The 25,285-nt window shown below is 55.4% G+C and overlaps 3 protein-coding genes across 20 annotated transcripts; 1 reads left to right on the forward strand and 2 right to left on the reverse strand.

Annotated features, from left to right (window-relative positions):
- Positions 1 to 66: 66 nt before the first annotated feature.
- FXYD7 (FXYD domain containing ion transport regulator 7) lies at positions 67 to 8,548 on the reverse strand. 13 transcript variants are annotated; one of them, XM_032488151.1, is made up of 6 exons: positions 8,380 to 8,548; positions 6,382 to 6,487; positions 2,561 to 2,635; positions 2,408 to 2,441; positions 2,242 to 2,258; positions 67 to 553 (listed from the first exon to the last, which is right to left on the reverse strand). In XM_032488151.1, the coding sequence occupies exons 3-6, from the start codon at positions 2,607 to 2,609 to the stop codon at positions 135 to 137; spliced, it is 519 nt and encodes a 172-aa protein (XP_032344042.1). In that variant the 5' UTR covers positions 2,610 to 2,635; positions 6,382 to 6,487; positions 8,380 to 8,548; the 3' UTR covers positions 67 to 134. The 13 variants fall into 13 exon arrangements, with proteins under 13 accessions (XP_032344042.1, XP_032344035.1, XP_032344036.1 ...); XM_032488144.1 differs by lacking the exon at positions 6,382 to 6,487 and adding an exon at positions 4,223 to 4,252 and having other exon boundaries at positions 68 to 529; XM_032488142.1 differs by lacking the exon at positions 6,382 to 6,487 and adding an exon at positions 4,223 to 4,252 and having other exon boundaries at positions 73 to 529; positions 2,399 to 2,441.
- Positions 8,549 to 8,702: 154 nt separating this feature from the next.
- On the reverse strand, positions 8,703 to 13,013 carry FXYD1 (FXYD domain containing ion transport regulator 1). 3 transcript variants are annotated; one of them, XM_032488114.1, is made up of 7 exons: positions 12,875 to 13,013; positions 11,643 to 11,707; positions 11,137 to 11,169; positions 10,473 to 10,547; positions 10,176 to 10,212; positions 9,195 to 9,244; positions 8,703 to 8,998 (listed from the first exon to the last, which is right to left on the reverse strand). In XM_032488114.1, exons 2-7 carry the CDS (start codon positions 11,701 to 11,703, stop codon positions 8,976 to 8,978), a joined length of 279 nt encoding a protein of 92 aa, XP_032344005.1. In that variant the 5' UTR covers positions 11,704 to 11,707; positions 12,875 to 13,013; the 3' UTR covers positions 8,703 to 8,975. The 3 variants fall into 3 exon arrangements, with proteins under 3 accessions (XP_032344005.1, XP_014414504.2, XP_014414505.1); XM_014559018.2 differs by lacking the exon at positions 12,875 to 13,013 and adding an exon at positions 12,042 to 12,655; XM_014559019.2 differs by lacking the exon at positions 12,875 to 13,013 and adding an exon at positions 12,079 to 12,649.
- Positions 13,014 to 16,538: 3,525 nt separating this feature from the next.
- Positions 16,539 to 24,656, forward strand: LGI4 (leucine rich repeat LGI family member 4). Of its 4 annotated transcripts, XM_032488088.1 has the most exons (9): positions 16,539 to 17,122; positions 17,541 to 17,612; positions 17,857 to 17,928; positions 19,359 to 19,430; positions 19,557 to 19,628; positions 19,852 to 20,021; positions 22,085 to 22,249; positions 22,334 to 22,839; positions 23,692 to 24,656. In XM_032488088.1, the coding sequence occupies exons 1-9, from the start codon at positions 16,941 to 16,943 to the stop codon at positions 24,004 to 24,006; spliced, it is 1,626 nt and encodes a 541-aa protein (XP_032343979.1). In that variant the 5' UTR covers positions 16,539 to 16,940; the 3' UTR covers positions 24,007 to 24,656. The 4 variants fall into 4 exon arrangements, with proteins under 4 accessions (XP_032343979.1, XP_032343981.1, XP_032343980.1 ...); XM_032488090.1 differs by lacking the exon at positions 17,857 to 17,928; XM_032488089.1 differs by lacking the exon at positions 17,541 to 17,612.
- The last annotated feature ends 629 nt before the right edge of the window (positions 24,657 to 25,285 follow it).

Consider the following 25,285-nt stretch of genomic DNA (forward strand, 5'->3'; position numbering starts at 1 on the left):
ACGCTGAGGGTGATGGGGGGCAGGGGTGAGAGGCAGGGCAGAGGCCTCCACCCACCCGGCCTGGGGGAGGGTGGGGGTGGGGAAACAGGGCAGGCAGGTCTGGACTGGGTGGGGCCCTTTGGAGGGGGAGAGGTCTACTCTGGGGTCTCAGGGGGACGAGAAGGGAAGAGGCAGCTGGGGCAGGGGGGGGGCGGCTCTGAGGGAGGGGGAGGCCACTGGGGCACTGGGGGAGGGGAAGGAGAGGGAGGGGGAGAGAGCTCCACCAGGTGCAGTTTTGCCCCTCCCCCATTTTGTCCCCACAGATGAGAACACACAGACAGAACAGGGGGAAAAATCAAATGCACATTTATTAAGCTCAAGACAGAGACACCAAGGGTGCAAGAGAACGGATCTTCTGAGAGGAGACAGGGAGGTGGCTGGGAGCAGTACACCGGAATTCTGGGGGGCTGGACTCCCGGACCCCGGCTGGAGGCCTGAGTCCCTGGATCTGGGATGCAGACGGGCTCTTTGTGTGGGTCATTGCCAAGGCCTGGGGAGGTGCAGCGGTTCCAGCCTTGGAGTGGGTGGGGCGGCTCATTCAGGGGAGCGCTCCTGGGGCAAGGCTAGGGTCCCCACCGCCTCCACCTGGTTCTCAGGCTCCTGCACTCAGGCAGGGACAGCAGTGGAGGTGCCCAGGACTGGTTTTACACGCCGCCACCTCCAGGGGCTGGGGTGAGAGGGAGAGAGAGGGAGAGAGAGCACCAGAGAGCTTCAGTCAGGGACAAGAGGTGGAGGCAGTCCCCTCTCCACTGCCAGTGGGCCCTTCATCCCAACCCCTGAAGCCAGACCTCCAGACTGTCACCCTTTGAACTAGCACTGGGGAGTCACCAGTGCAGGTGCCCTGCGGGGACACTTTTGTAGCTTTTGCCCTGCCCCACAATACATTATCTTGGGGGAACACACCTGTGATGAGGTTAGAGACCCCTGGCCCAGCTTTGCTGGGGTATCCCTCTGCCAGAAAGGAAGTCTCCATCCCCTTCCTAGGCCCCCAACCTCCTGCTACACCTCTACCCCTTTCCAACACCCCATCTCTGGGACATTTGGATACAACCAGAATTCCCCTGTTTCCCACCCACTTGGGACCATCATTCAACTGGAATGGGTCTGAATCCTGTACTTAGAATGTGCCCAGGTGCCAGGACTAACCTCCCCTCCCCCAGTCATCCACAAAATTACCCATTAATGTTTTTAAATCTCATTAAATGAATGTGAAACTAAACACATGAAATTCCACACCAACCCCCCCCCAATATTGAGTACCCCAAGGCCATTTTTTTTTTAGTTATAAAAACTTTATGAGGCAGAGAGAATCCCATCTCTGATTTTTAAAAAGTCCCTGGAAAGAACACAGTTCCACCAAAAACAGGTCGAGATATTTTTACAAAATTAAAATGAACAGCCCCAAGGAGTCAGTCTTTCATCTACATGCTTAAGCCCCCTCCCACATCCTACATTTCTCTCCGTCTTCCTTTACACCTTCGTCCACCCGCACTCACTCTCCCCTTCCTCTACCCCACGCCTCCCACATCCCACCCTCCTCCTCAGTCCTCCACCCCCTCTAACAGCTCCTCCCCCCTCACTCCCCAACATCTCCTCTGCTCCTCTCCAGCACCCTTCTCTTCCTCTTATACCCTCATCCTCTTCACTCTTTATCCTATATTCTCCATTTTTCTAGACTCTTTGTGTCTCTCCTTTTTTTTTTTTTTTAGGTACAGTTATTCAGAAACCCTTCCTCCCTCCCTCCCTTCCTTCTTCTAGATCATTTCATCCCAGATCTCCCCAAACTGAACAATAAAGTCTGGAAAACATCCTATCTTCCTGCCTTTCCCTAGTGCTCAGTTCTGTCTTCATTCTGACTGCCAAAGTCCTTCTCCCATGTGGGACCCCTCTCTTCACAGGCTCTGGCTTCCTCCTCTGAGGAATTCCTTCATCCTTGCTTTTATAGGGGTCTGTACTTGTTTCTGGGCAGTTTGAAGGACTCTTTAGGACGTTTCACATCCCACTAACTCCACGGCTTAACATTTTTGATCTGCTGGGTCTCAGGGTCAAGGGACTGATTTTCCCACGTCCATCATTGGTGACTCCATTCTTAGGGACACCCAGTGCCACTCCCCCTTTGACTCCCTTCTCTGCTCCCACCCATCCTCCTTCCAGAACCACACCTTCTCACACCCTCACCTGAGGAGGGAAGCTCCGACTTACAGGATTTGCATGTTGGGCTGTGAAAGCAAAGATGAGAGAGGAGAGCAGATAGAGGCTGAGTAGCGCAGCCTTTACAGGAAACACCCTTTCATTATGGCGGCGCCCCTGGGCCCCGGGCTGCTCCCACCCACCCCCTCTCTCCCCACTGCTGCCAGACCTCTCAGACCTGGAGTCCGCCTTCCTACACTTCACCTTCTTGCCTGTTAGGAGAGAGATAACAGAACAAGGAGACAGGACATGAGGGTTTGGGCAAAGGCCAGCAGGCGAACTGCAGGTCCTCTCTGAGGGGCTTTGGAGCCCAGGAAAGGATCGCACTTACTGACGATGATGAGGATGCCCAGCAGGAACAATATGGTAGCCAGCGTCATGCCCACAGTCTGCACCGTGTCATAGTCTGGGGGAGACATTGGAGGACATCAAAGTGGGGGTGGCGCTTCAGCCCCCCTGGAGCCTTGGCCTGGCTTCAAGGCTGCAGGCTCCGCCAGTGGGTTACTGCGAGGATCGAGAGCATGACCTTGGACACTGGGAGCTCCCCTTGACCTCTACCTTCTCCCCGTCTCAGGATTCTTTGGCCATAGATATAGATATGACCTTCCTCTACTGCATGTATACATATTTTTCCAGCAAGCAACCTTCTCTTTGGTTTCCCTGCCCCCACCGCAGATTCCACCTGTTAACAGTGGAGTCCGATCAGGGGTCTTCCTGAGCTCAGAGCACACCTTTCCATCCCCTCCAACTACCACTGCATTCCAAGTAAAAGCCAAAGTCCTCCCCACAACCCACAGGGCCCTCGGTGGTCTAGTCCCTATTCCTCCTCAGACCTCATCCCACGCCACTCTCCTCCTCAATCCCCTACAGCAAGTACACTGGTCTCCCTGCTGCTCCTGGAGCCTGTCAGGTGTGGCCCCACCTCAGGGCCTTTGCACTTGCTGGGCCCTCTGCTTGAAAGTTCCTCCCCCAAATATCCCTCCCTTAACCACTTCTGGGCTTTATTCAAATGTCAGCGAAAACTTCTCTGGCTGTCCTAATTAGAATTTCCCGTCCTGTCCTTAACACTTCTAAATCTCATTCTTTCCTGTGTTTTCGTAAGAATTATTATTGTCTAATACGCCACAGTACATATTTGTTGAAATGTGAATTTATAAAGCATCCACTCTGTACCAGCAGTGGTCCAGGCCTCTGCCCTCAGGGAGTTGACTTCTATATTGTGATACACAAAATAAAATAAAATAAACTGAGTCATGTGATCATGGCTAGATGTGGGTGAGTTTCCTCTTCCTGGGGAGTCAAGAGGGCCTCTCCTAGTAGACAGTCATTATTTGATCTGAGGCCTGAAGAAGAAAATGGAGCCTTAGCTGGCTGTGTGAAGCGTTAGAGGAGGAGTGTTCCTGGCAGAGGGAACAGCAAGTGTAAAGGCCCTGAAGCAGAAAAAAAATCTTGGCATACTGAGGAGCAGCATGAGTGAGCAAAAGGAGAGGGCAGGAGGGTGTTTAGAGAGGGAACTGGGGTCAGGTCTGCTAGACCTGGAGCAACTTCTTTGAGCTTCAGTGCTCTGGGGATGATTTAATGGTATCATCCAGGTGAATCTTTTCTGCAATCTTCAGGTGAGAACTATTACTATTCTTTATTTACAGAAAGGTCCAGAGAGGCAAAGTTTCTTGCTCAAGGCCACACAGCTAGTGAGTGGATAAGCCAGGATTCAAATCCAGGGAGCCTGGCATCACAGTTGCCTGCTTCTCTGATGACCCCAGTGCAGCAGCCCAGAGTCCTGGTGAAGCCTGGAGAGGGTCCATGGAGGGTACCCCCCTCCCCAAATGTGATCCTACCCTCCATGAGCCCAGCTGAGGTGAATTATATCGACATGATCATATGGCCGGTGGCCCAGGACGTAGCACATGGCCAGCTGCTGTGACCTGTGGGGATCTACAACCACCCCTCCATCCAGTTCCAGGGTACCCTTATCACAGAATCTGCCACTCACCATAGTAAAATGGGTCAGGTTCCTGAGGAACTGTGGGAAGGAAGAAGGCAGAGAAAAAGAGGGAAAAATTTTTTCAACACTGGGCTCAACATTTTTTAGGATCCTGATGGGGCCACTGGCCCAGTGGTTTCTGTGTAGAAATATGACCATCAGACCCCTTGCTCTGGATGATGTAGCCTCATGGCAGGACATAAAGTTTTAAGAGAAGAGCCACCACTCACTCCATTGGTCAATATCTTCCCTTGTACAGTGCACAACCTACCTAACCGTACGTGGCAGTCTTGGTCCTAGCCCCCTGTGGAGGTCTGATGTGAACATGGACTCTTTTCCTGAAAAACACATATACACTCCGACTGGCATATGATGGGAGTGAACATACTGCAATCTCACTTGTGGACTGCTGAGCCTATCAGCTTCCCCCAAACACTCCCTAAAACTTCTCAGTCATCTGAGGGCTCTAAAAGGTAGGCACTGTGGCTTCTGCTCTCATCCACATGCTCCTGCCACCAAATCCAGCAGAGTGGAGCTGTCCAATAACTTAAGTTATATATATCCTATGTTACTTATTTCTCAGACCCCATCAATTTTTAAGATTCAAAATTGACTCTGTAACAACTTTCTCAGTGTGTGTGTATGTGTGCGTGTGTATGTAACTGTACCATGTGAAACATACCCACCTATTAGAAGACTCACCTTGATTTCATCAGTGTTAATATGTGGATAAAATGTGTGTGTGTGTCTGTGCATTTACTTTTCCTAGTCTCCCACCTCCCTGTCTCAAACCATATTCCCCTTCAGGAGAGCTCAGGACATCCTTCCCGTTCAAGAAGCCCATCCTGATGCTTCCCTAATTCCTCTGACAGCTCTTAGTACATTCTGCCCTGTCTAGAGCAGAATTCTGCAAAGCATGCACCACTGGGGGGTGGGGGGATACCAGGAGGGCCAGGGCAAAGCCAGAGGTCACCATTAGTGCTCAGGGAGGATGGCTAACTTGAGGTTGGGAAGGGGGTATGTTTACTAATTCTGGCCAATGGACTGTGAGTGGAAGTGCCATCGTCACTTCCGGTTTGCAGCATTTGAAGTGCCCATGCAAGAGCTCTCTTTTGCCTTTGGCCTGGTGAATGTTCAAGTTTGTGGCTGCTCCAGTTTTCCTTAGGGAGTAGAGATCCCCAGTCGGCCAGTGATGGATATATCATGTAAGTGAGAAATCAACCTTGGTTGTCAGAAACCACTGAGATCTTTGGTACTATTTGTTATCACAGCATACTCTAACTTAAACTGACTGATCTAGGCAGCACCCAGGCAAGACCCTGAGTAACACTGATTCATAGTGTGTAAGTTCGCCCTTCTCAGTTTCCTGTCCAGTCCTCAAAGGGGAAGTCTTAAATAGCTAATGATGTGTCTGTACGCCTTTTAATCTCCCAAGAGAAAACAGGCCTTGGGCCAACGGCCTTCAGCAGGCAACAATTCCTAAGTAGAATTTCATGACATTATTTGGTTTTCTCCTTTATTTATTTATCTAAACAGCATTTGATAGCACCAATTCCACACCAGGCTCTTTTCTAAGCACTTTACAGATATTAACACACAATCTTCACAGCAGCTCTCTGATATAGGTGCTATCCTCATTCTCATTCCACAAAAAAGGGACACTGAGGCCCAGAAAAGTGTAATCACTTGTTTAAGATCATTTAAATACTTGCCTTCAATGTAAGGCAAAAAAAAAAAAATCCTGATATTTCCATTAGTGATAATGATATAAAATAAAGCTAATGACATTGTCTAAGAGTTAATCCTTTGAAGAAAAAATGTTAAGTAAATGTCAGTGTGGGGAACTTTTGAATAGGGCAAAAATCATGAAGTTGGTACTCACAAGCATCAAGATGGGGAACATTTTAAAGTCATCTGTGGGCTTAGCTACCCCATCAGATAGAGAGTAAATTCACTTGACTCATCTCTGCAGTTAATCCCAGTATTTATAAAAGTCTTTCAAAAAATTTCCTAGAATGAAAGAATGAATGAATGAATGTGAGCATCTGGCTAGCCTGCAGGAAACTATGTATCAGAACTGGAGCAGTTGGATTATCTTGCTTTTGTCTCCTGTGTCTCCACACACCCTGCCTCCCAAACCATCAGAAGCCCACTTGGTGAGCACTTGCCCTAGAATCCTCTTTGGTTCCTCCCTGGGTGCTCCCTGCTCCATGCAGAAGTTCCTCCTTTGGTCACTGCTGCCACAGCAATCTGGGTCCTCAGGGTGAAGCTGGGCTAAGGGTGGAGCCAGGAAACAGGAGAAGGAATGTGCACCACTCCTGGCCAGTTGCCAGGGAGACATCAGGACGGAGGTGGTTACTATGGCAACTGGGGCATCTTGAGAGGTGATGGGTCTGGGTACCTTAGGCTGTGTGGGGTCCTGTGTGGGACTTGAGGGGTTGGGTTTCTAACTCTGGAGCCAAACTTGACTCCCCCTGCTCCCTCTGTACTTCCGATCATTGCCCCTGCAGGACTGGCTTCTAGCCAGGGATAGGGACCCAGGCCCAGTTATGCTCCCACATCTCCTTTCTGTTTGCCCCCCATCATACCCTCCTGCTCTCTGACTAGGAGGGGTGAGTGTGGAGGGAGCCACTCGCCCCTCTCTCCCCAACAATCCATTAATTAATTTCATTAAGTGATTTGCAACAGCCAGTATGTGTTTCCTTTCCCCACCCCGGGGTTTCCCAAGACCTGTGGTCCCCTCTCATGCTGTGACTGGGGAAAAGGGGTGACTGTGTGTGTGTGTGTGTGTGTGTGTGTGTGTGTAAAGAGGGGATGGCTGAGGCATCTGTCCTCCCACCTCTGCCGGTCTGCTGCCATCGATCCTGCTAACCACTATCTCCGCGAAAAGAAGCCCTGGGCTCCCGCCAGGCCTGCTGCCTCAGCCCTGCCCCCTCTCCCTAGGGTGGCTTCCAGCCTCTGCAACCGCCCCCCCCCCCTCGCCGCCCTGCTTCAAATTCTGCAGATATGGCTCAGTGCAGCAGCCCCCGCCTGCCGGGAAAGGGGGCAGGGGAGGAAAGATGAGAGTGGAATTGGGGTTCCCTTCTCCACCAGGGGCTCCTCAGCTCCGTTGGCCTATCCCCTGGCCCTGCTGTCAGTGCTAGAGACCCTCTCCCTGCCCACCTCTCCCCCACCATGAAAGCATTATTTCCCTCACTCCTCCGCAAAACTAGGCTCAAGAAAGGGGGCTGTTAGGGGGGAGTGAGTGTTTCAGCGGATTCCTAACTGGGTTAGTGGTGTGAAATGTAAATCTCTGTGTGGCTGGATGGAGGTGGGGAGGGGGCATGTGTGTGCACATCCGATTGCACCTCCCGGACCAGAGAACACCCCTGGATGTGGGCTGGGAAGGAGGGTCCTCCCACCCACTGCTTCCCGGGGCGTGGGGGTGGGGGGGGCTCACTGCAGTAGCGCGGGCCCCACCCTGCGCTGCCCCTCCTTCTCTTTTCTATTTCTCTCTCACACTGTGGGTCTCTTTTTCTTCCCCTGTGTTTTTGCCTCCCTCTCCATAGTTGCCTCAGTCTATCTCTCAGTCTCTCTTTCAGGCTCTCTCAGTCAGTCTCTTTCTATATTCCTTTCTGTCCCGCTTCTCTCACTCTGTCTCTCCCCATCTCTGTCTCACTTCCTCCAGCTCGCGTCTTTCCCTCATTCTCCCCAGTTCCCGCTGAACTTGCCTGTCAGGGATTTCAGGAAACACCCACCATAGGGGCCAGCACCAGAAAAAAGAGGGCTATGGAGCCTCTCCCCTTACCCAACCCTGAAATCTGCGAGAACCTCTGTGGCTGCAGACCCATCCGCTGGAAGCCCATCTTGTCGAGTCCACTACCACCGCTCTGCTGGACCAGCCACCCGGTTGCCATAGCTACCGGTCCGAGCATCCTTTCTCCCGGGACTGCCGCTCTCCAACCGTGGGTCCCGCACAGGAACGACACCATCGGGAGGGGGTGTCCAAGAGGCCCAGAGGGGTGTCAAGGGGTGCATTGCAGGCGCCGCCGCCCATGGGAGGAGGAGGAGCGGACATCCCCCTCCCCACTCCCCTCCTCTTCCATTAGTGAGATCTCCCCAGATCCTCTCTCCTAAGCTCTAAGATCTCGGAGCCCGCCCTGCGCCCTCTCCCAAGCGACTCTCACCCTTTGTAGGGACCTCAGTCGGGGTCGCCATGCCGGGCTGGAGCAGGGGGCAGTTGGATGCCGAGGCAGTGAAGGCGCGGCTGCAGCAGCTGGAAGCGGGACAGACTGATGTGGGGGGTAGATGGTGGGAGCCCTGGTGCGGGGGGGGGGCCGTAGCCAATGGAGGCCCAGAGAGCCCGCCCCCGTCCCGGTCACCCCCGCCCCCGCTCCCGCCCACTGCCGACGTCCCCGCCCCTTCCCCAAGGGTGGGGGCGCCCCCTGCTGGGGCCAAGGGGGCCCCCAGGCCTTCCGCGCGGAAGGACTGACAGATCTACACAGCGCTGTCAAGAGAGGAAAGCACATTTTATTGGAAATCTGGGCGGCTGAGAGGTGTCTGTAGGGGCAGGGCTGAGGGGCAAAGGGCAGTCCAGGTGGCGGTAGGCGGGAGGTGGGTGGAAGGCGTCAGGTGCAGGGGGAATTCTATGGGGGTGAAAAGGGTGAGAGGCAGGAGAACCCTCCAGACCCCCTACTGCAGCCCTTCACCCCCTCCTCCTTCTCCCTCCCCCAGCCTAGTCAGAGCTGCACGACCTGGCTGGGTTCCATTGCGCCAGGTGTTTCTACCGCCTGCGAGTGGACAGACCTGAGGGGGAACACATAGAGTTCGAGTGTTAGGAAGGGCACTCCCAGCTCCTCTGGAAGATGGGGGCAAGGCAGGGCAACTCTTCGACCTCGGGTTTCAGATCAAGCCCCTCCCTCTACGCGCCCAGGGAGGACCAGGAAAGGGGTTCTTGAAACCAGCTCACACCCCCAAACACCCGAAGTCTCCCCAAACTCACGGCGGATGGAGCTGCGGAAAGTTCCCTCCTCTTCATCAGGTTCCCCAGTCCTGGGAAAGGAGATGCAGAAGGAATTGGGGATGGAAAAGGGGAGAGGCAGCCGCTCCCAGGAAACTTCAGTGCAGCCCCCATTTAACAGTCCAGTGTACCAAGACCCAGAGGTGGGAGAGGAGCAAGCTAGTGGCCACCAGAAAATCTAGAGCACCCAGGAGCAGTTTAAGTGTGTGGCAGGAGACGCTCCAAGCTCCAGCACCTCCCAGAGTGCTGGAGAAGGAACTGGAATTTGGAGGGGGAGGGATAGCCAAAGCCACTTCAGGGCAGATTGCCTAAAGATGCCCTAGGTTAGAAACCCAGAACTCTCATTTTCTAGTTGAGTGACTTGGGTGGGGGCATGCGATCACCCCTCTGTGCCTTGGTTTCCTCTTCTGTAAAATGAGGTTAATATCACCTACCTTATAGAGGTGGTGTGGGCGGGGGGGGGGGTAAATAACACACAATGAAACAGCATCCTGCACGTGGGACACACCTAATAAAACCTACCTTTATTTATAGCATCTACAAGTATCTTAACACGGAAAAGGTATTCATACATTGCCTGGGCTTTAAAATTTTATTTAAAGATGAATCAAAGAGCTAGGAACAGCACTCCGAGCTAAACTGGGCCGCCAAGTGAGGTGATCTCATTTCGCCGCGGCTTTCTTTCACAGCACTTATCACACTTCGTGATTTCATATTTGTGGGTCTGTTGGAACCCATAGCCACCGCCCCCATTGGGCTGGGAGCTCAGCCAGGAAGGGAGGGCAGTTAATTCGCGGCTTGGTCCCAGGGCTTGGCGTGGGGCTGGGCACGTAGTAGGTGCTTAATACATATTTGATATTTGCCGTAGGGTCTCTGGTTGTAGATTGAGTGGACTTCCGGCCTCACCCCCAGAGCCCCTTTAGAGCGGGAGTAGGTGAGTGAGAGCCCAGAGAGGCCTCTTACCTCTGCTGCTGGTTGAATTTGCACCGGCATCTTCTGCCTGTGGGTGGGGAACTGTGGGGAGGAGAGGGCTGATATTCCGCTCTGCGCCGCACGGCGAGGAGCTGCCGCTCCAGCTCTCTCTCGCAGTGCGCGGAGCCTTGTGGATAAGGGTGGGGCAGGAACGGGGGCGGGGCCGAGGGCTGGGATAGAAACGGGGCGATGAAGGGGCGGGGCAGGGGTGGGGCCGAGGGCGGGGCAGGAACAGGTGCAGGGTTGAGGTCGCAGATGAGTGGCTGGCGGCACGGTGGGGATACCCACTCAGGACGATGAGAATGCCCAGGATGAAGAGAATCCCGGCGATGATGAGGCCTCCGATCCGCAGGGACTGGTAGTCTGTGGGCAGCAGGAAGGAAAGTGAATGCAGAGAAGGAAGGAGGAAGGATAGGAGAGAGGCAGACTGGTGAGGAGGAAGGACCAGGGAAAAGGAGAGGAGAAAGGAGATCAATGAGAGGAGGAGGGGGAGAAATGGGAGAGGGGGACCAGGGAGAAGAGAGGGTGTAAAAAAAAGGAAGGGGGAAGATGGGCAGGGCAAGGGGGAGGGAGGAAACAAGGGAGTAGGGGAGGATAATGGAGAGGATGAAGGGGACAGGGAAGGGAGAAAAGCAGGCGGCAGGAGAGGATGGGCCATTAGATATTGAGAAGTAAAGGGAGAAAGAGAGAATCAGAAAGACAGAGAGGGATCAAATAAAGAGACAGAGACCCACAGAGAGACAGAGAGAAACAAAGGGAGATCAAGACAGAAAGAGTCAGAGAGCCAGATCAACAGAAAGAGAGAATGAGAGGAAATATAAACACTGAGAGTCTAGAGGTAGATGGAGCCAGAAACAGAAAAAGATGGGGGTTGAGGAGGAATGAGGAGAGGACAGGCTAAACCAGCCCAGCACCCCCAACTCCCAAGGAAAGATGCCCCTCCTGCCCTCACCATAGGTGAATGGGTCGTGTTCCTGTGGAGAGTCTGGAAAGAGAGAAAGAAATCAGGGTTGGATGCTTCCTGGTATCCTGGACAGGCAGGGGCGGAAGGAGATCCTTTTGGGACTTTACATTCCTGAGCCAAGAGTCTGGGGACTTTCGGGCTGCAAGCAGGCTGCCCACCCTCTCTGCGTCTTGGATGGCCCTCTGTGCTGTCCTGACCGGGGCAGGGAGGACCTGACTGCCTCAGCTACCCATCTTATTACAGGTTGTCTGTGATTCCATCATTCATGGGAAGCCAGTCTCCACCCAACCTTCATCTTTGCCTGTCCTGGGGCATCCTCACCCCTCCCCCAGATTCCAGCCTGTGATTGGACCCTATGTGAGACCTCAATTTCCTGGTGCCCCAGCTGATTCAGTTGAGATTGGCTTCTCCAATTTGTTTCTCTTGCAGGGTTTCCCCTACCTTTGCCACCCTTGGGGCTGAAGTGAGTAGTGGGCTGCCTCCCCTAGACTCACCTGCTTTGACCATGCCGAGGAGACCCACACAGAGAACCAAGATGTGGCTGAGAGAGGCCATTGTCCTGGGGGACACCAAGGGTCAGGAAATATGCCCCCTCATTCCCCTACCACTGGGGCCTGAGCCCAAGGGGTTAAGTCAGGGACAGTCCAGGGACTTAATTCCAAAAGCATCCATCATCCAGCTTGGTCACCCCGAGAAACAGGGGCACAATGTCACCAAAATAACTCACACAGTGGGAGTCACACAGCAGCAAGGACAGGGGTGAGACACACAGTCCACAGGGATCTCCCACAGGCCAGGGCCTCCCCCACCACAGGCCCCAGACTCTCCACGCCTACCCCGGCGGGGTAAGCAGGATGCCTTGCCCCACCCAGGTGGAGAGACAGACACGATACCTGGGACGAGACAGCCAGGACATGCCCAAGGGCCCACCTGCCTGCACACCACGGCCCTGCTGTCTGTAATATCCCAGCTCTTCTGCCCTCGGCGGCTGGCCGGCTCTTGGCCTGACCCTGGGTATAAATATCTCCCACTTCACCCTGGAGGAATTTGCCTCGCACAGGCCACCATGGCAACAGCCTTTCTTCCCCCACTCGGGGGTCATGCACAACCCGCTAGGGTGAGGCCGGGCTGCCACATCGCCCCAGGCTGCCCCCGTGGGAAAGGCCACCCTTCTCCCTCCTGGAAGCAATGAGAACAGGGAAAACGTCCCCTTCGCCTGTCTCCGGGTGACATCTCTCACAAGCGGACACCACCAGTCGAGTGACATGAGGCCCAGGCCAGCGGGGCTGAGAGAGAGAAGACAGACGCCAGGGGCAGGGACGCACGCATGCGCACACGCACGTGCACATAGTGGGGCTTGGGATGGAGACGGCGCCCACTCCCCAAACTGCTGTTTGGAGCAGGGCGTGGAGTGGAGACGTAGGCACGGTTCCTCCTCATCTGGGCCTCCCGTGCCCCCAAACAGTGACGCAACCTGACCTACACACATGAGTGTCCAGAACCCACAGCAGCCAAGGTGCACACGCAGCAGTGGAAGAAGCAAAGAGCTGCACCCCCCCCCCCGCTCCCACCCCTGGGGGAACCCCAATGTCCCAACCGCACTCCCTTCCTCACTCCCTTCCTCTCGGGTCTGGCCTGCCTGCCCGGGAAGCCACTCCTGCTCCCAAAAGAGGCGGCCCAGCCAGGCCAGGGGTGAGGCCTGGAGGAGAGGGGCGGGGACGCTCACCCCAGTCAGGCTGTCCCCTGCCGAAAGGAGGCCCCCAAACGTCCGGCTGTGCCCCGGGGCGAGCACTTTGGACCCCCTGGCCCAGAGCTGGACGCGCCGCCCTCAGCGGTCTCCCCTCCCAGCCCCACCCCACCCTCACCCTCCCCAACCAGCAGCTGTAACTGGAGCCGGGCTGGAGGGGGGCCAGGGGGCGGCCCCCAGCCCAGACCGCCCTGGCCCGCTAGGTTAACTCTCTCAGCTCAGATGGAGGAACAGTAGGCAGCCAGCATCCATGAAAGCTGGGGAAAGGAGATACTGGCAGGGAGCACTGAATTACAGGCACACAAGCACACATGCACACATAGACACACTCACAGGTGAGCCTCAGGCACACCTCAGAGACCTTCTGAGCTGGGACAGGACAGTGGGTGTCAGTGATCTTCTGCACTGCTCCCTGGGAATTGGGCCCAGCCTGGGCTTAAGGTCGCCTGTCCTGAATGCTTAGGAGTCCACTGACCATGACCCCAGGGTTCTGCAAAGCCCTCGGCAGCACCCCAGGGCTGTTTTGGGAGCATTTCAGTGTGTGTTTATGCTGTCTGCTGCTGGTTGTGAGGTCCTCAGGGTTGCACACACACACATACACACACACACACAGAAAGCCAAAAACCCAGATAAACAGGCACAAAGCAAGACAAATACATGTATGTACATGCATACAAACTCGGAATAACACACATACTCATTCAGTTGGATGCCCGTACGGAAGCACAAAGACACAGGAACATGACTGGCCACTCTTACAAATGGTCAAAAGGTACACACTCTTGTGAGGACCATACTGACAGATGTTTGTAGAAACAAACTCACTCACTCACACACACACACACACACACACACACACACACAAATGCATTCAGAAGCACTGACAGAGCCAGCCCTCCTACACAGTTGCAGGCACGTGAAGCCACACTGACTGTGTACATTTGTAACCAGCCCCACGCACACGTTTATGTGGGTGCACAGAGAAGCACACAGCCATACAACCAGCCATGCTGTGGTTTCATAACCAGAAACACACACATGCTCCTGTTCACACCCTCAGGCACCTGCAGATAGACACACAGTCACAGACAGGCCTACACGCTGTGTTCACACGCTTGGAGGTACCCTAAACAGGTGTCGATGTGTTTCATACAGAACCTCCCTGTCCCTGAGCTCATGTGGCCCCCTGGAGGACAACGCACCTGGCGTCCTCATGGGCAGATCAGGTTCACAGGCACTGGTGATAGAGAAACTGAGGAGCAGCTCTGGGCTCTGCCACGCCCCGCTGTGGGAACTTGAGTGGTCCTCAAGACCTCTCTGTGCCCTAGGTTTCCATCCTAGAAAACAGAGAAATTATTAAGGTCATGCCTGTCACCCTGGGCCCGGCTCAGAGGTCTCTAAACCCGACACTGTCTTATCATTAACTCCATTTTAGAGATATGCGAAGTTTAGCAAAGTGGGGATAATTCTCACAAGGTCCCCCTGGTCGTTAAGGACAGGTCCCCCGCCTGAAAGAGACCTGGGCCCAGACACCACACAGACCAGGGGCAGGTGGCCGCACTCACACTCAGCACAGGTGGTCCTGACACCCACACACATGTGTGTGCCTGTGGCCTCAGAGGACCCCGGTGGCTTCAGAGGGCTCCCTCATCCCTGTCTGTCAGAGCTTCTGCCCCTTGTGACCCTGTACCCCAGGGTCACCAGCAGTCCCTGGTTAATGATAACCCTGCTGTTTGCGTATCCCTGGAGTGGGGATGGAGGAGGCAGGGGGCAAGCAGGGAGGGGCACCTGGCCAGCTCTAGCCGGTCCTCGGCTTCCGCCCCTCACAGGGCCAGCTGCTCTAGGGTGGAGAGGCCCAGCTTCTTTGTAGCTGGTGATGGGCCAGTGACTTAACCTCTCTGCGGCTCTAACAGAATTAGCCTCAGAGGGCAGTCGAGATGATTGTCTGAAACAATCCTTGGAAAATGTTTAGAACAAAGCCTGGCACATGGTCAGCGCCAAAAAAAACCCAGCTTAGCTCTCTCATCTTTCTCTTCCTTGTCATCCTTCTCGTCGTGAACAGAAGGGAGAAGTCTGTGGGGCTGGGCACTCTGGGAGTAAGGATTTAGGCCTGTCTCCCCACTGTGTCCCTGGCCCTAAGCTCTTTATCCATCTTTTCAAAGACCCTGTAAAGAAGGTTACCAACCCCGCTTTACAGCTGAGGTCACTGGGACCCGAATGGCCTTGCTGAAATCACAGAGCTGCTCGGGTGCAGGACAAGTGCTTGGGTCCAGAATCCACCCCAGCTGTTGGGTGCCCATCCTGCCCTGAACCCCCAAGCAAGGGGCTTTGCCTCCATCTTCTCTCACTGAGTTCTCTACACACCCAAGAAGTGGGTGTCACGATTGCTCCACTTGACAGATGGGCAAACTGAGGATTGGGGAGGTCTAATGTCTTTCCTGAGGCCACAGAGACCTGGGCCTGGCCCCCAGATCTGAGTGACCCTGCCTGTGAAGCCCCATGTTCTCCAAGTGTTCTGGCATGGGGGCTGGTAGGCTTAGATCTGCCCAGCACCATGAAATTAATCATTTAACCTCCTCAGGCCTTAGTTTTCCCATCTGTAAAGTGGGAATGAATGATTCTACCCACCTCACCAGGTTGTTGTGAGGACTGAGAAAATTCATGTCAGGACTGGTGCACAGCAAGTGCTCAATGAGTATTATTATTCTTATTTCATGTTCGGTGACAAGAGTCATTTATTTATTTTTCTTATTTAATGGACAGGCTCTATCCAAACTGCTAAATCCAACTGAAAACAGCCAATAGCTACGGGTTCTGATCTCCAAAGAAGGAATGAAAATCAGACAGAGACCCTGTGGAACCGGCTGCCTGGGACCCAGCCAGAAAACCTAGATCCCAAACAACTGGACCTCTCTCCATCTGTAAAATGGCCAAATGATAGTACCAACCTCAGAGGGCTGGGGTGAGGTCAGCATGAGCTAACAGATGAACTTGTAGGGCAAGGCGTGGTACAGAGTCAAAATGCTGAAGAAAGAGGTGGCATCTTCATCATCCTTTATCCCTTGGGTTGGCTCCCTACCCCCAGTGGATGGGACACTCAAGGGGTTAATTTCGGGTAGGCAAGGAAGGTTGTGGGTTTGGGGCAGGGCAGCTGCCCTGACAAGTGTAGCCACCAGAGGGAGCACCCAGACCTGAGCTGGTCCCTTCAAGTCTCCGCGCCAGTGCCCACCACACCCTCCCGGAGCCAGGGGAGGGGGCTGGCTGGGCGTGGCCAGGAGGGCTACAGCGCTTAGTGGTCTCTCCGCCCACCCTCCTCCTGCCTGCAGAGTCATCCGGTCCCCACCCTGGTGACATCCTCCTCACACTAGTGAGTGGGGAATCTGGGGAGGGGGTTGGCTGGGAGGGGCCAGGGCAGCTCCAGCCCTCAGTGGCCCCTCCCCTCCCATGGGGCCCTCAGTCCCTTCCCCAGGGCTGCTCTTCCTATGGCCTCTGACCCCCACCCCAACTCCTCCTCCTTTCCCTGCTTTGCCTGGCGCACCCCGTGCCTAGTGAGTCCCTTTTCCAAACCTCCTGGGAGAAGGGACGTGGGAGGAAGGGAAGAAACTTCCAGGGAGCTGGAGGGAGGGGGGGTAGGAAGACAGAAATAAAGACACCAGACAGAGGAAGACTCTCTCACACACACACACACACACATAGAAAGAGAGGCCAACAGAGAGAGACAGAAAGAAACAGAGAAAAAGAGAAATAGAGAGAGACAATTCAGATAGAAATAAAGAGAGACAGAGGTAGAGAGTGGGAAACAGACTAGCTCAAAGAGTCAGAAATACAAAAAGGGGGAGAGAAAGACAGGGAAAGAGAAATAAACAGAAAATTAGACACCCAGGAGACAGACCGAAGAGAGACCGAGAAAGAGGAGAGAGAAGCCAGGGCACAGCGTGCCAGCTGGCGGCATGGAGGGGTGCCCGGCGTGGGAGATGTAGTGGCCACGCCCGGGCCAGGTTGGGTAGGCAGAGGGAAGCCGGTGCCTCGGCGGGGGTCAGGGGGCATGGGAGGGGCAGGAATTCTGCTGCTGCTGCTGCTGCTGCTGCTGGCTGGGGCGGGGGTGGGCGAGGCCTGGAGACCCCCAAAGGGAAAGTGTCCTCTGAGATGCTCCTGCTCCAAAGACAGTGCCCTGTGTGAGGGCTCCCCGGACCTGCCAGAGAGCTTCTCCCCGAGCCTGCTGTCGCTGTGAGTGTCAGGCCCTCTGGGGGCCTGTAGCTGAGGATGGGAGTCCTGGGACCCCAGGGGCTGGGGGCGGGGTGCCGGCTCCCCAAGGAAACAGGGCCTTGTCAGGACCTTGGGAGGGGGCAGCAAAGGATGTTGGGATGCTCGAAAGGGGGCTGCTGGGATTTGGAAGGGAGAAGAAGGGAAATTCCAAAGGGCAGGGACAGCATGGGAGGAGGGAGAGACGTGGGGTGGGGCTGAGCGCTGCTAGGATCCTTACCAAACGAGGAGGGTAAATGCCTGTCTCCCCTGGGATGCAGGGGAGATACATACATACACCCGGGGTCAGGTAGCATGCCAGGGTCCCCGGACAAGAGACGGCTCTGAGATGAGACTGGCGCCCTGGAGGGGTGTTCTCCTCACACCCGGCTCACGTCCCCAGCTCACTTGTTAGGACTGGAGTTACCCAGCTGAAGGCCGGAAGCTTCCTGAGGGTGCCGTCGCTGCACCTGCTGTGAGTGGGACCCTACTGAGCAATGACTAGCTCGAGGGAGTGGGTGTCCATGCACGTGTGTGGGGGGTGCACACACATGTGTACGTATGTGTCTGTGGGAGCACCTGTGTCACACAAACTCACACTGCATGCGTGTGTGTGACCATGCCCCCATGTGAGCTGGCGGGGGTGTGGGCGGGCAAGGTTAAAATGTCAGGTAGGGAGCAGCATCTCTGGAAAAACTTCTTTCTTGCTCCATTGCCAGTCTTTTCACATCCAACTCCTTCTCCGTGATTGAGGACGATGCGTTTGCAGGCCTGTCCCACCTGCAGTACCTGTGAGTGAGCCGGGGGTGGGGGCAGGAATGGGGGCCTGGGAGAGGAAGGATGGGCCCCTCTGTGACTCCTAGAGTAGGGGGAAGGAGGGGCGGGTTGCCTGGGATAAAAAGTATCTGGAAAAGGGACTGTCCTGGAGGGGCAAGAGGCCTGGCCTCTTGAGTGGGTGTGTAATCCCAGCCGGCTCAACTGCCCTCTCTGTGTTTCAAGATTCACAAAAGGCCTGACTAACCCATGACTGTTTCTGGTTCTACCTGACTCTCAGGAGCCCAGAGAGGGTGCAGAGGCCAGAGATAAAGAAATGTTTCAAATTAAGAGGAAACAATTCTGAGTTAGATAGTGATGGTGCTGATGGTGGTACTGATGGTGGTGCTGGTGGTACTGATGGTGGTGCTGGTGGTACTGATGGTGGTGCTGGTGGTACTGACGGTGGTGTGGTGATGACAGTATGACAATGCTAGCATTAGTGTTGATGCTGGTGTTGATGATAATGGCTGTGGTGGTGATCCTGCTCCAGCTGTTCACAGGGAAGTGGTGGCATGATTGAGGATGATGGAGTGGGGATGATTTTGACAAAAATGGCAGATTCACCAGCGATGGAGCTATTGGTGATGCCAATGATGAAGTCTGAAGGGTTGATGTTAGTGATAATACCAGTATTGTGAGCCTTAATAATTACAGCATTAGTGTTGGTGTTGGTGTTGGTGTTGGTGTTGGTGATGGTTTGGGGTCAGACATTGGTGTTGGTGTAATGGCAACATTGTGGGGTTTGGCGGTGATGGTGGAGGTATCCGTATGTGTGGAAATCGTGGCAGTAGTGGCGCTGATGGTGGGTGAGTGCTGGGGGTAGTGGTGATGTTGTGGATGTTGGCAATGCCAGTGCTAGTGCTGAAGCTCGTGGTAATGGTGGCAGTGCCAGTGATGGTGGTGGCAGTGATTTTGGTGTTGACCACGAAGGCTGTGTTTTTGGTGATGTGTATCAGTGTTGCTGGTGTAAGGCTGGTGATGATGGTGTTGTGTTGGTGGGATGGGATGTTGGTGATGGTGGTGGTAGGGTATATTGTTGGTGATAATGGCAGTTATTGGTACTGGGGTTGATGGCAGTGGTAGGGGCATGGGTGTTGGATATCATGGATGATGCTGGAGGTATTGGTGGTGATACTGGTGCCAGTGCTGCTGCTGGTGATCATGGTGGCAGTGTTCACTGTGAGGCTGGTAATGACCAGAGGGTCAGGTTCTTGGCTCCTGGGATTGGAGGCTGCGACCTTGGTGAGATGTTCCTAGGAGATTTTCCTTGGGATTCAGCAAGGTGTTGGGGGAGAACTCAGCACATACCAATGGCCTCTGGCTTCCATGGAGTGAGTTCCCCCAAGCACTGTGGGGCCACAGCAGGGAACCGAGGGCCTCCCCTGACCCCATCTTCCCTTCACAGCTTTATCGAGGACAATGAGATTGGCTCCATCTCCAAGAACGCTCTCCGAGGACTTCGCTCACTCACACATCTGTGCGTGCCTCAAAGGCCCCACCCCTCCACCGCCCAGCCCGCCCTGCCAGGCATCCGCACCCACCCCGCCGGCACACAGAGTCCCCTGGTAGCTACTGATGGTTGCTCCTTTTCTCCCTCCACCAGGAGCCTGGCCAATAACCAGCTTGAGACCCTCCCCAGATTCCTGTTCCGAGGCCTGGAGACCCTGACTCATGTGTGAGGCTCAAGGGGGCTGGGAGGCATTTGGGGGTGCTTGGGGGGAAGAGGGCACCTGCGCCCACTTTTGGTTGGCATAAATGAGTATGACTACAGTGGTTCTTCCATGTTTTCCACACCACCTCCGGGCCCCTGTCCTGAACCCTTGTCTGGGGAGGGGTGGGGAGCGTGGCCTCCAGGGGTTGGAAGCCGGGTCGCAGCCCCTCCCCGGCTCTTGCCCCAGGGACCTCCGTGGGAACCCGTTCCAGTGTGACTGCCGCGTCCTCTGGCTGCTGCAGTGGATACCCACCGTGAACGCCAGCGTGGGGACCGGGGCCTGTGCCGGCCCCACCGCCCTGGCCCACATGCAGCTCCGCCACCTCGACCCCAAGACGTTCAAGTGCAGAGCCATAGGTGGGGGCTTTCCTGGTGGGGCGGGAGGGACAGCAGGGGTTCCCAGACTCAGGCAGGAGATCGGGAAGGCTGCCAGGGCTGAGGGGCTCACCTCCCTCCCTGCTCTGCCATTTCCTGGCTGTGAGACTGCTGAGCAAGCAGCATCGCTTCCCTGAGCCTCAGTTTTCTTGTCTGGAAATGGGGGTAATAAACAGTGACCTAGGACCTCTGTGAGAATTCAGTGATACGCTTGGTGCAGGACCTGGGAGGGGAGGCCCTACTAAATGTTCACGCTCGTTGTTGTTCTTAATATAAAACTGACCATGTACAAAATACTTCCTATGATCAGTTTGATTCCTATGATCACAAATATATTTTGGTAACTTTATGGATACTGAGCAAAGCAGAGAGCCCTGGGTCTTGCCCTCCCAGAGCCCCCAGCCAGAGGCAGGCAGAGAGTGACAGCCTAGTATGATCAGGGCTGGGATAGGGGAGCCCAGAGCCAGAGCGGGAGTCAGGCACGGCTGGAGGGTCAGGAGGATTGGACATCTGAGTTCAAACCTGAAGGCCATCACTGTCACTGTCATCATCGTCATCATCTAAGTGTAAGACATGTTTTTGGTCTAGGGGACTCAGAGAACAAGGGAATTTAACTTAGGGGTCACTCTTCATTCGGTTTATTCAAAACTCACTTAGGTCCACTCGGTGTCCAGCCTGGAGAGGCGATGGGCACACTGTAAGGAACAAGATAATCCTGGACGCAGTTCTCACCCAGTCCTGGGGGTGTGGAGACAGACATGAAATAAAACACTGCACAAATAAATGTATGGTACACATTGTGATATACACAGAGGGTGATGAGGGAGGCTGGTCCTCCCGTACGTGGGGCATTGAGGAAGGCTTCTCTGATCAGGCAGTATTAGATGTGGATTTAGCAAACAGAAGTACCAGGAAAGCACACTCGAGAGAGAAGGGACAGTGTGTACAGTGACCCCGAGGCAGCACAGAGCTTGTCCTGACTGGAGGTCAAAGGGAGACAGGTCTGGCTTGGAGGAGTGAGGCAGGGAAAGACACAGATGAGGTGGAAGGTGCAGGGGCCTCCCTCTGCAGGACTTTCAAAGCCACAGAGAAGACAGTTGATTTTATCCGGAGAGGCCGCGGGAAGCTCTAGAGGGTTTCGAGCAGGGAGATTTGATTATGTGATGGACATTTTTAAAAGATCCCCTCTGGATGGGCATCCTTTGTGGTCTGGTTCATTGCTTCAACCCTGGTCCCTAGAAATACGGCCTGGCACATAGAGTGAAGTATTGTAGCCTGAAGTCCACCACCACCACACAGGGCGATAGGGGTGCACCGTTACTATAAAAGCTAAGTTGCTGTAACAAAGAGGCTCTAAATACCACGAATTAAAGGAGACAGAAGGGTCTGAGGTGAGCAGTGCAGGCAGATGGGGCAGCCCCTGGGCATTATACTGCTTTCCCCGGTTGAAACCGAGTTGTGGAAGGTCCATCTGCCAGTTCACAAGGAGAATTCCAGGACGAGCTGTCTTCCTACAAGCTAGGCAAGCATTACAACCATCACCCTGTTCTTGTTCCCTTGGGAACTTTGTCTGGTCATGGCCACACTGAGCCTTGGAGGGCAGGGAGTGAAGCCCGGGTTGGGTTGTGCTGGGTTAATGTGGCCTCTGGCTGGGCAGCCTGGTGCCCAGCTGCGTCCTATCTCCTGGAAGATGGGAAGGATGGGTTTGGCTGGACAGCGGGCTGCCTGTGCCTCTTAGCCTTAGTTTCCTCATCCGTAAAATGGATATAATAACAGATCTGCCCCCTAGGGAGGGATCTTATGAAATTAAATGAATGAATAAATATGCTGTTTCTAAGCAATCAGTTGATGAGGCCCTACAGCTTAGAAAACAAAGTATCACCATGTTGTGAGTTAACACATCCCTAGGTAAAAAGACTGTTTCCCTATGAGGTCAGCCCCATGATGGGCCTCATTTCAGAGATGTGCAAATGAGGCTCAGCGATGAGGACCCTTGGGGTCCCCTCGGCCTGCCTGACTCTCTCCTGCCCCACCACCACCTCTAGAGCTGTCCTGGTTCCAGACGGTCGGAGAGTTGGCGCTGGGCGCAGAGGCTTTCTCCTACCAGGGGGAACCCCACATCATCCTGGCACAGCCCTTTGCTGGCCGCTGCCTGATCCTCACCTGGGACTACAGCCTGCAGCGCTTCCGGCCGGAGGAAGAGCTGTCTGGTAAGCCCCCTCCGCGCCTCCTCCCTCCAGCCAGGTGGCCCGCCCCGCGGGCCTGACAGGCCCCCTGCTCCTCGCTCCCCGCAGCGCCCTCGGTGGTGTCCTGCAAGCCGCTGGTGCTGGGCCCGCGCCTCTTCGTGCTGGCCGCCCGCCTGTGGGGAGGCTCGCAGCTGTGGGCCCGGCCCGGCCCCGACCTGCGCCTGGCCCCGATGCAGGCCCTGGCCCCGCGGCGGCTGCTGCGGCCCAATGATGCCGAGCTCCTGTGGCTGGAAGGGCAGCCCTGCTTCGTGGTGGCCGATGCCTCCAAGGCAGGCAGCACCACGCTGCTGTGCCGCGACGGGCCCGGCTTCTACCCGCGCCAGAGCCTGCACGCCTGGCACCGGGACACGGACGTCGAGCCCCTGGAGCTGGACGGCCGGCCCCATCTGCTGCTGGCCTCGGCCTCGCAGAGGCCCGTGCTCTTCCACTGGTTTGGGGGCCGCTTTGAGAGGCGCACGGACATCCCTGAGGCGGAGGACGTCTATGCCACACACCATTTCCAGGCCGGTGGGGATGTGTTCCTGTGCCTGACACGCTACATCGGGGACTCCATGGTGAGGCTGGGCCTGGTCACGGGGAGGGCAGGCAGCCGAGCCGTGAGCCAGGCCTCACCTGCATCTGACTCGCACCTGGGGCTGGCCTTTCAGCACTGATCTCACCTTGCACGTTGTCCTTGAAACTCTAACCTGTCTCACAGGCTGACCTTCCTAACGTGCTGATCTTTGAGCTCTGACCCAACCCCAACACTGACTCCAACACTGTGACCCCTCAAGGCTGGCTGACCCTAAACCATTCCTTATCTCCCAACACTGACACTGGCCCCAAGACTCTGATTCTACCCCCCAAACTCTGATACACTCCAGCGCTTACATTTAACCATAGCCACCACACCGTGAACCTCCAAGGCTGACGGCCCACCTCCTCCAGAAGTCTCCCTCTGGAGTGGGGTGTAGCCAGGGGGAGGGCTCTGAGCCTAGAAGGCACTGATCTGACTCACGTATTCACTGGGTGTCGGCATGGGGAGCGGACTGTGGGTGCAGGGATGGGAGTAGAGAGACAAGGGAGGAGGCTGCTGTGATGGTCCAGGAGGGAGGTGACTGTGGCTTGGTGAGAGTGCAGGCCAGAGGAGATGGGAGAAATGTATAAATCGTAGGTAGAACTGACAGATTCCAGGGCTGACTGATTCTGTGTGGGCTGTGAGGGGGAGAGAAGGGCCAAGAATGACTCCCAAGTCTGTGGCCTGAGCAGCTGGGTGGGGACATTTATGAAGATGAGAAAGCTGTGTGAGTTTGGGGACTTACCGGCCTCTGTTTCCAAGTCATTCCAAGTCCTCCAAAGCCCAGAGGACCACTGGCAGGCCTGGCCTTCCTGGACCCCAGCCCCTAACTAGCGGCCACCCTTCTCAGGTTATGCGCTGGGATGGCTCCATGTTCCGCCTGCTGCAGCAACTTCCCTCTCGCGGTGCCCACGTCTTTCAGCCACTGCTCATCGCCAAGGACCAGCTGGCCATCCTGGGCAGCGACTTTGCCTTCAGCCAGGTCTTTCGCCTTGACCCTGACAAGGGGCTCCTGGAGCCGCTGCAGGAGCTAGGGCCCCCAGCCTTGGTGGCCCCCCGTGCCTTTGCCCACATCACCACGGCTGGCAGACGCTTCCTCTTCGCTGCTTGCTTCAAGGGCCCCACACAGATCTACCAGCATCACGAGTTAGACCTCAGTGCCTGAGACCGGATGGGACCCTGGACATGGACGGCAGGGGGCTGGCATGGGGAGTCCTAGGCCCCTGGATGCCCCCGTGACTGGCCTCCTGACCCTACTTGGAGGTGACAGCTGGTCCTGTGAGATACTGACCACAGGCCAAGTTCAAGGCAAGAGCTGCCTTTTCAGTCTCAAGCAACATCTTAGCTGGGGGCAATTGCTCTCCCCAAGGGTGACTTGGGGGCTCAGGCTGGGGCACCACCGCACAGAGCCAGCCTACAGAAATCACGTGCGGGTAATGTGCAGAGCTCCATGAGGTCTGGAAGCGGCCCCCTCCCAATCCACCCACGTCTCCTGCTCCCTGTGAGTATTAAGGAGGAGATAGCTTTCCTTTCCTTTCTGAACTCAATCCGGCCAATCGCTATAAGTGCCCGCCTCCGTGACGTCATCAGTTTCCGGGCAGGTTTTCCTGGCTGGCGTGCTAACTTCCTCTGCTGCTTGTGCGCATGCCTGCTCCCGAGGCGGAAGTCCCGCGCGAAGACCCTCAGGCGCGTGCGCGGGAATGGATGGGAAAGTGAGAGTTGTTGCGGGGAGGCCGGAAGTCCCACGCCGGGTCGGTGACAGGGGCGAGGACAGAAAGTGTATGAGCTCAATAAACGCGCTGTGCACCCGCCCCACCCGTTGTTGTGGGGTCACTGGGAGGGGTGACTCTTGTGGAGGTGGGGGGCTAGTCCCAGGAGCAGTATTACTGAGCGGAGAGGCATTCCGGGGTGCATTTTGGCTGCCCCTGGTGAGCTTTCCCGAGCTTTGCTCACTCTAAGGACTGTGGGCCCATGATTATGGCGGGGGGCCCTTGTGGGATGTTCAGGGGCTATAAGGGCATTATGAAAGGACAGGTCATGGGTTTATTATTGGTCTCATGCCTCTTGTAGGAGACATTTTTGTGGTGTTTTGAAGGATTTCAGGCATTTTTATGGCTCTTGGGAACATTTTGGAGGTCTTGCTGGGTATTGGGACTGAAGGAGTTTGAGGCTTGTTGAAGGGCCTCTCACCACGTAGCCATTAGATATTAGGGGCATCGTGGGAAATAATTTAAAGGTCTCACAGGGACATTCGGGTGTTAGGAGGGTCTTTTATAATAAAGTGGGGTCTCAGATGAGTGGAGGGTCACAGGGGTCTTACTATTACAAGCTATCCGGGTACTCCTGTCATGGTAGGATGATCCCACTGCCTGGTTTCCCCAGGACGGTCCCAGGGTCCACCTGAATGACCCAGCGTGCCACCTGGCTGAGCCCCCTTTCACTCT

Source organism: Camelus ferus, chromosome 9, assembly GCF_009834535.1.
Source record: "Camelus ferus isolate YT-003-E chromosome 9, BCGSAC_Cfer_1.0, whole genome shotgun sequence".
Classification (NCBI taxonomy): domain Eukaryota; kingdom Metazoa; phylum Chordata; class Mammalia; order Artiodactyla; family Camelidae; genus Camelus; species Camelus ferus.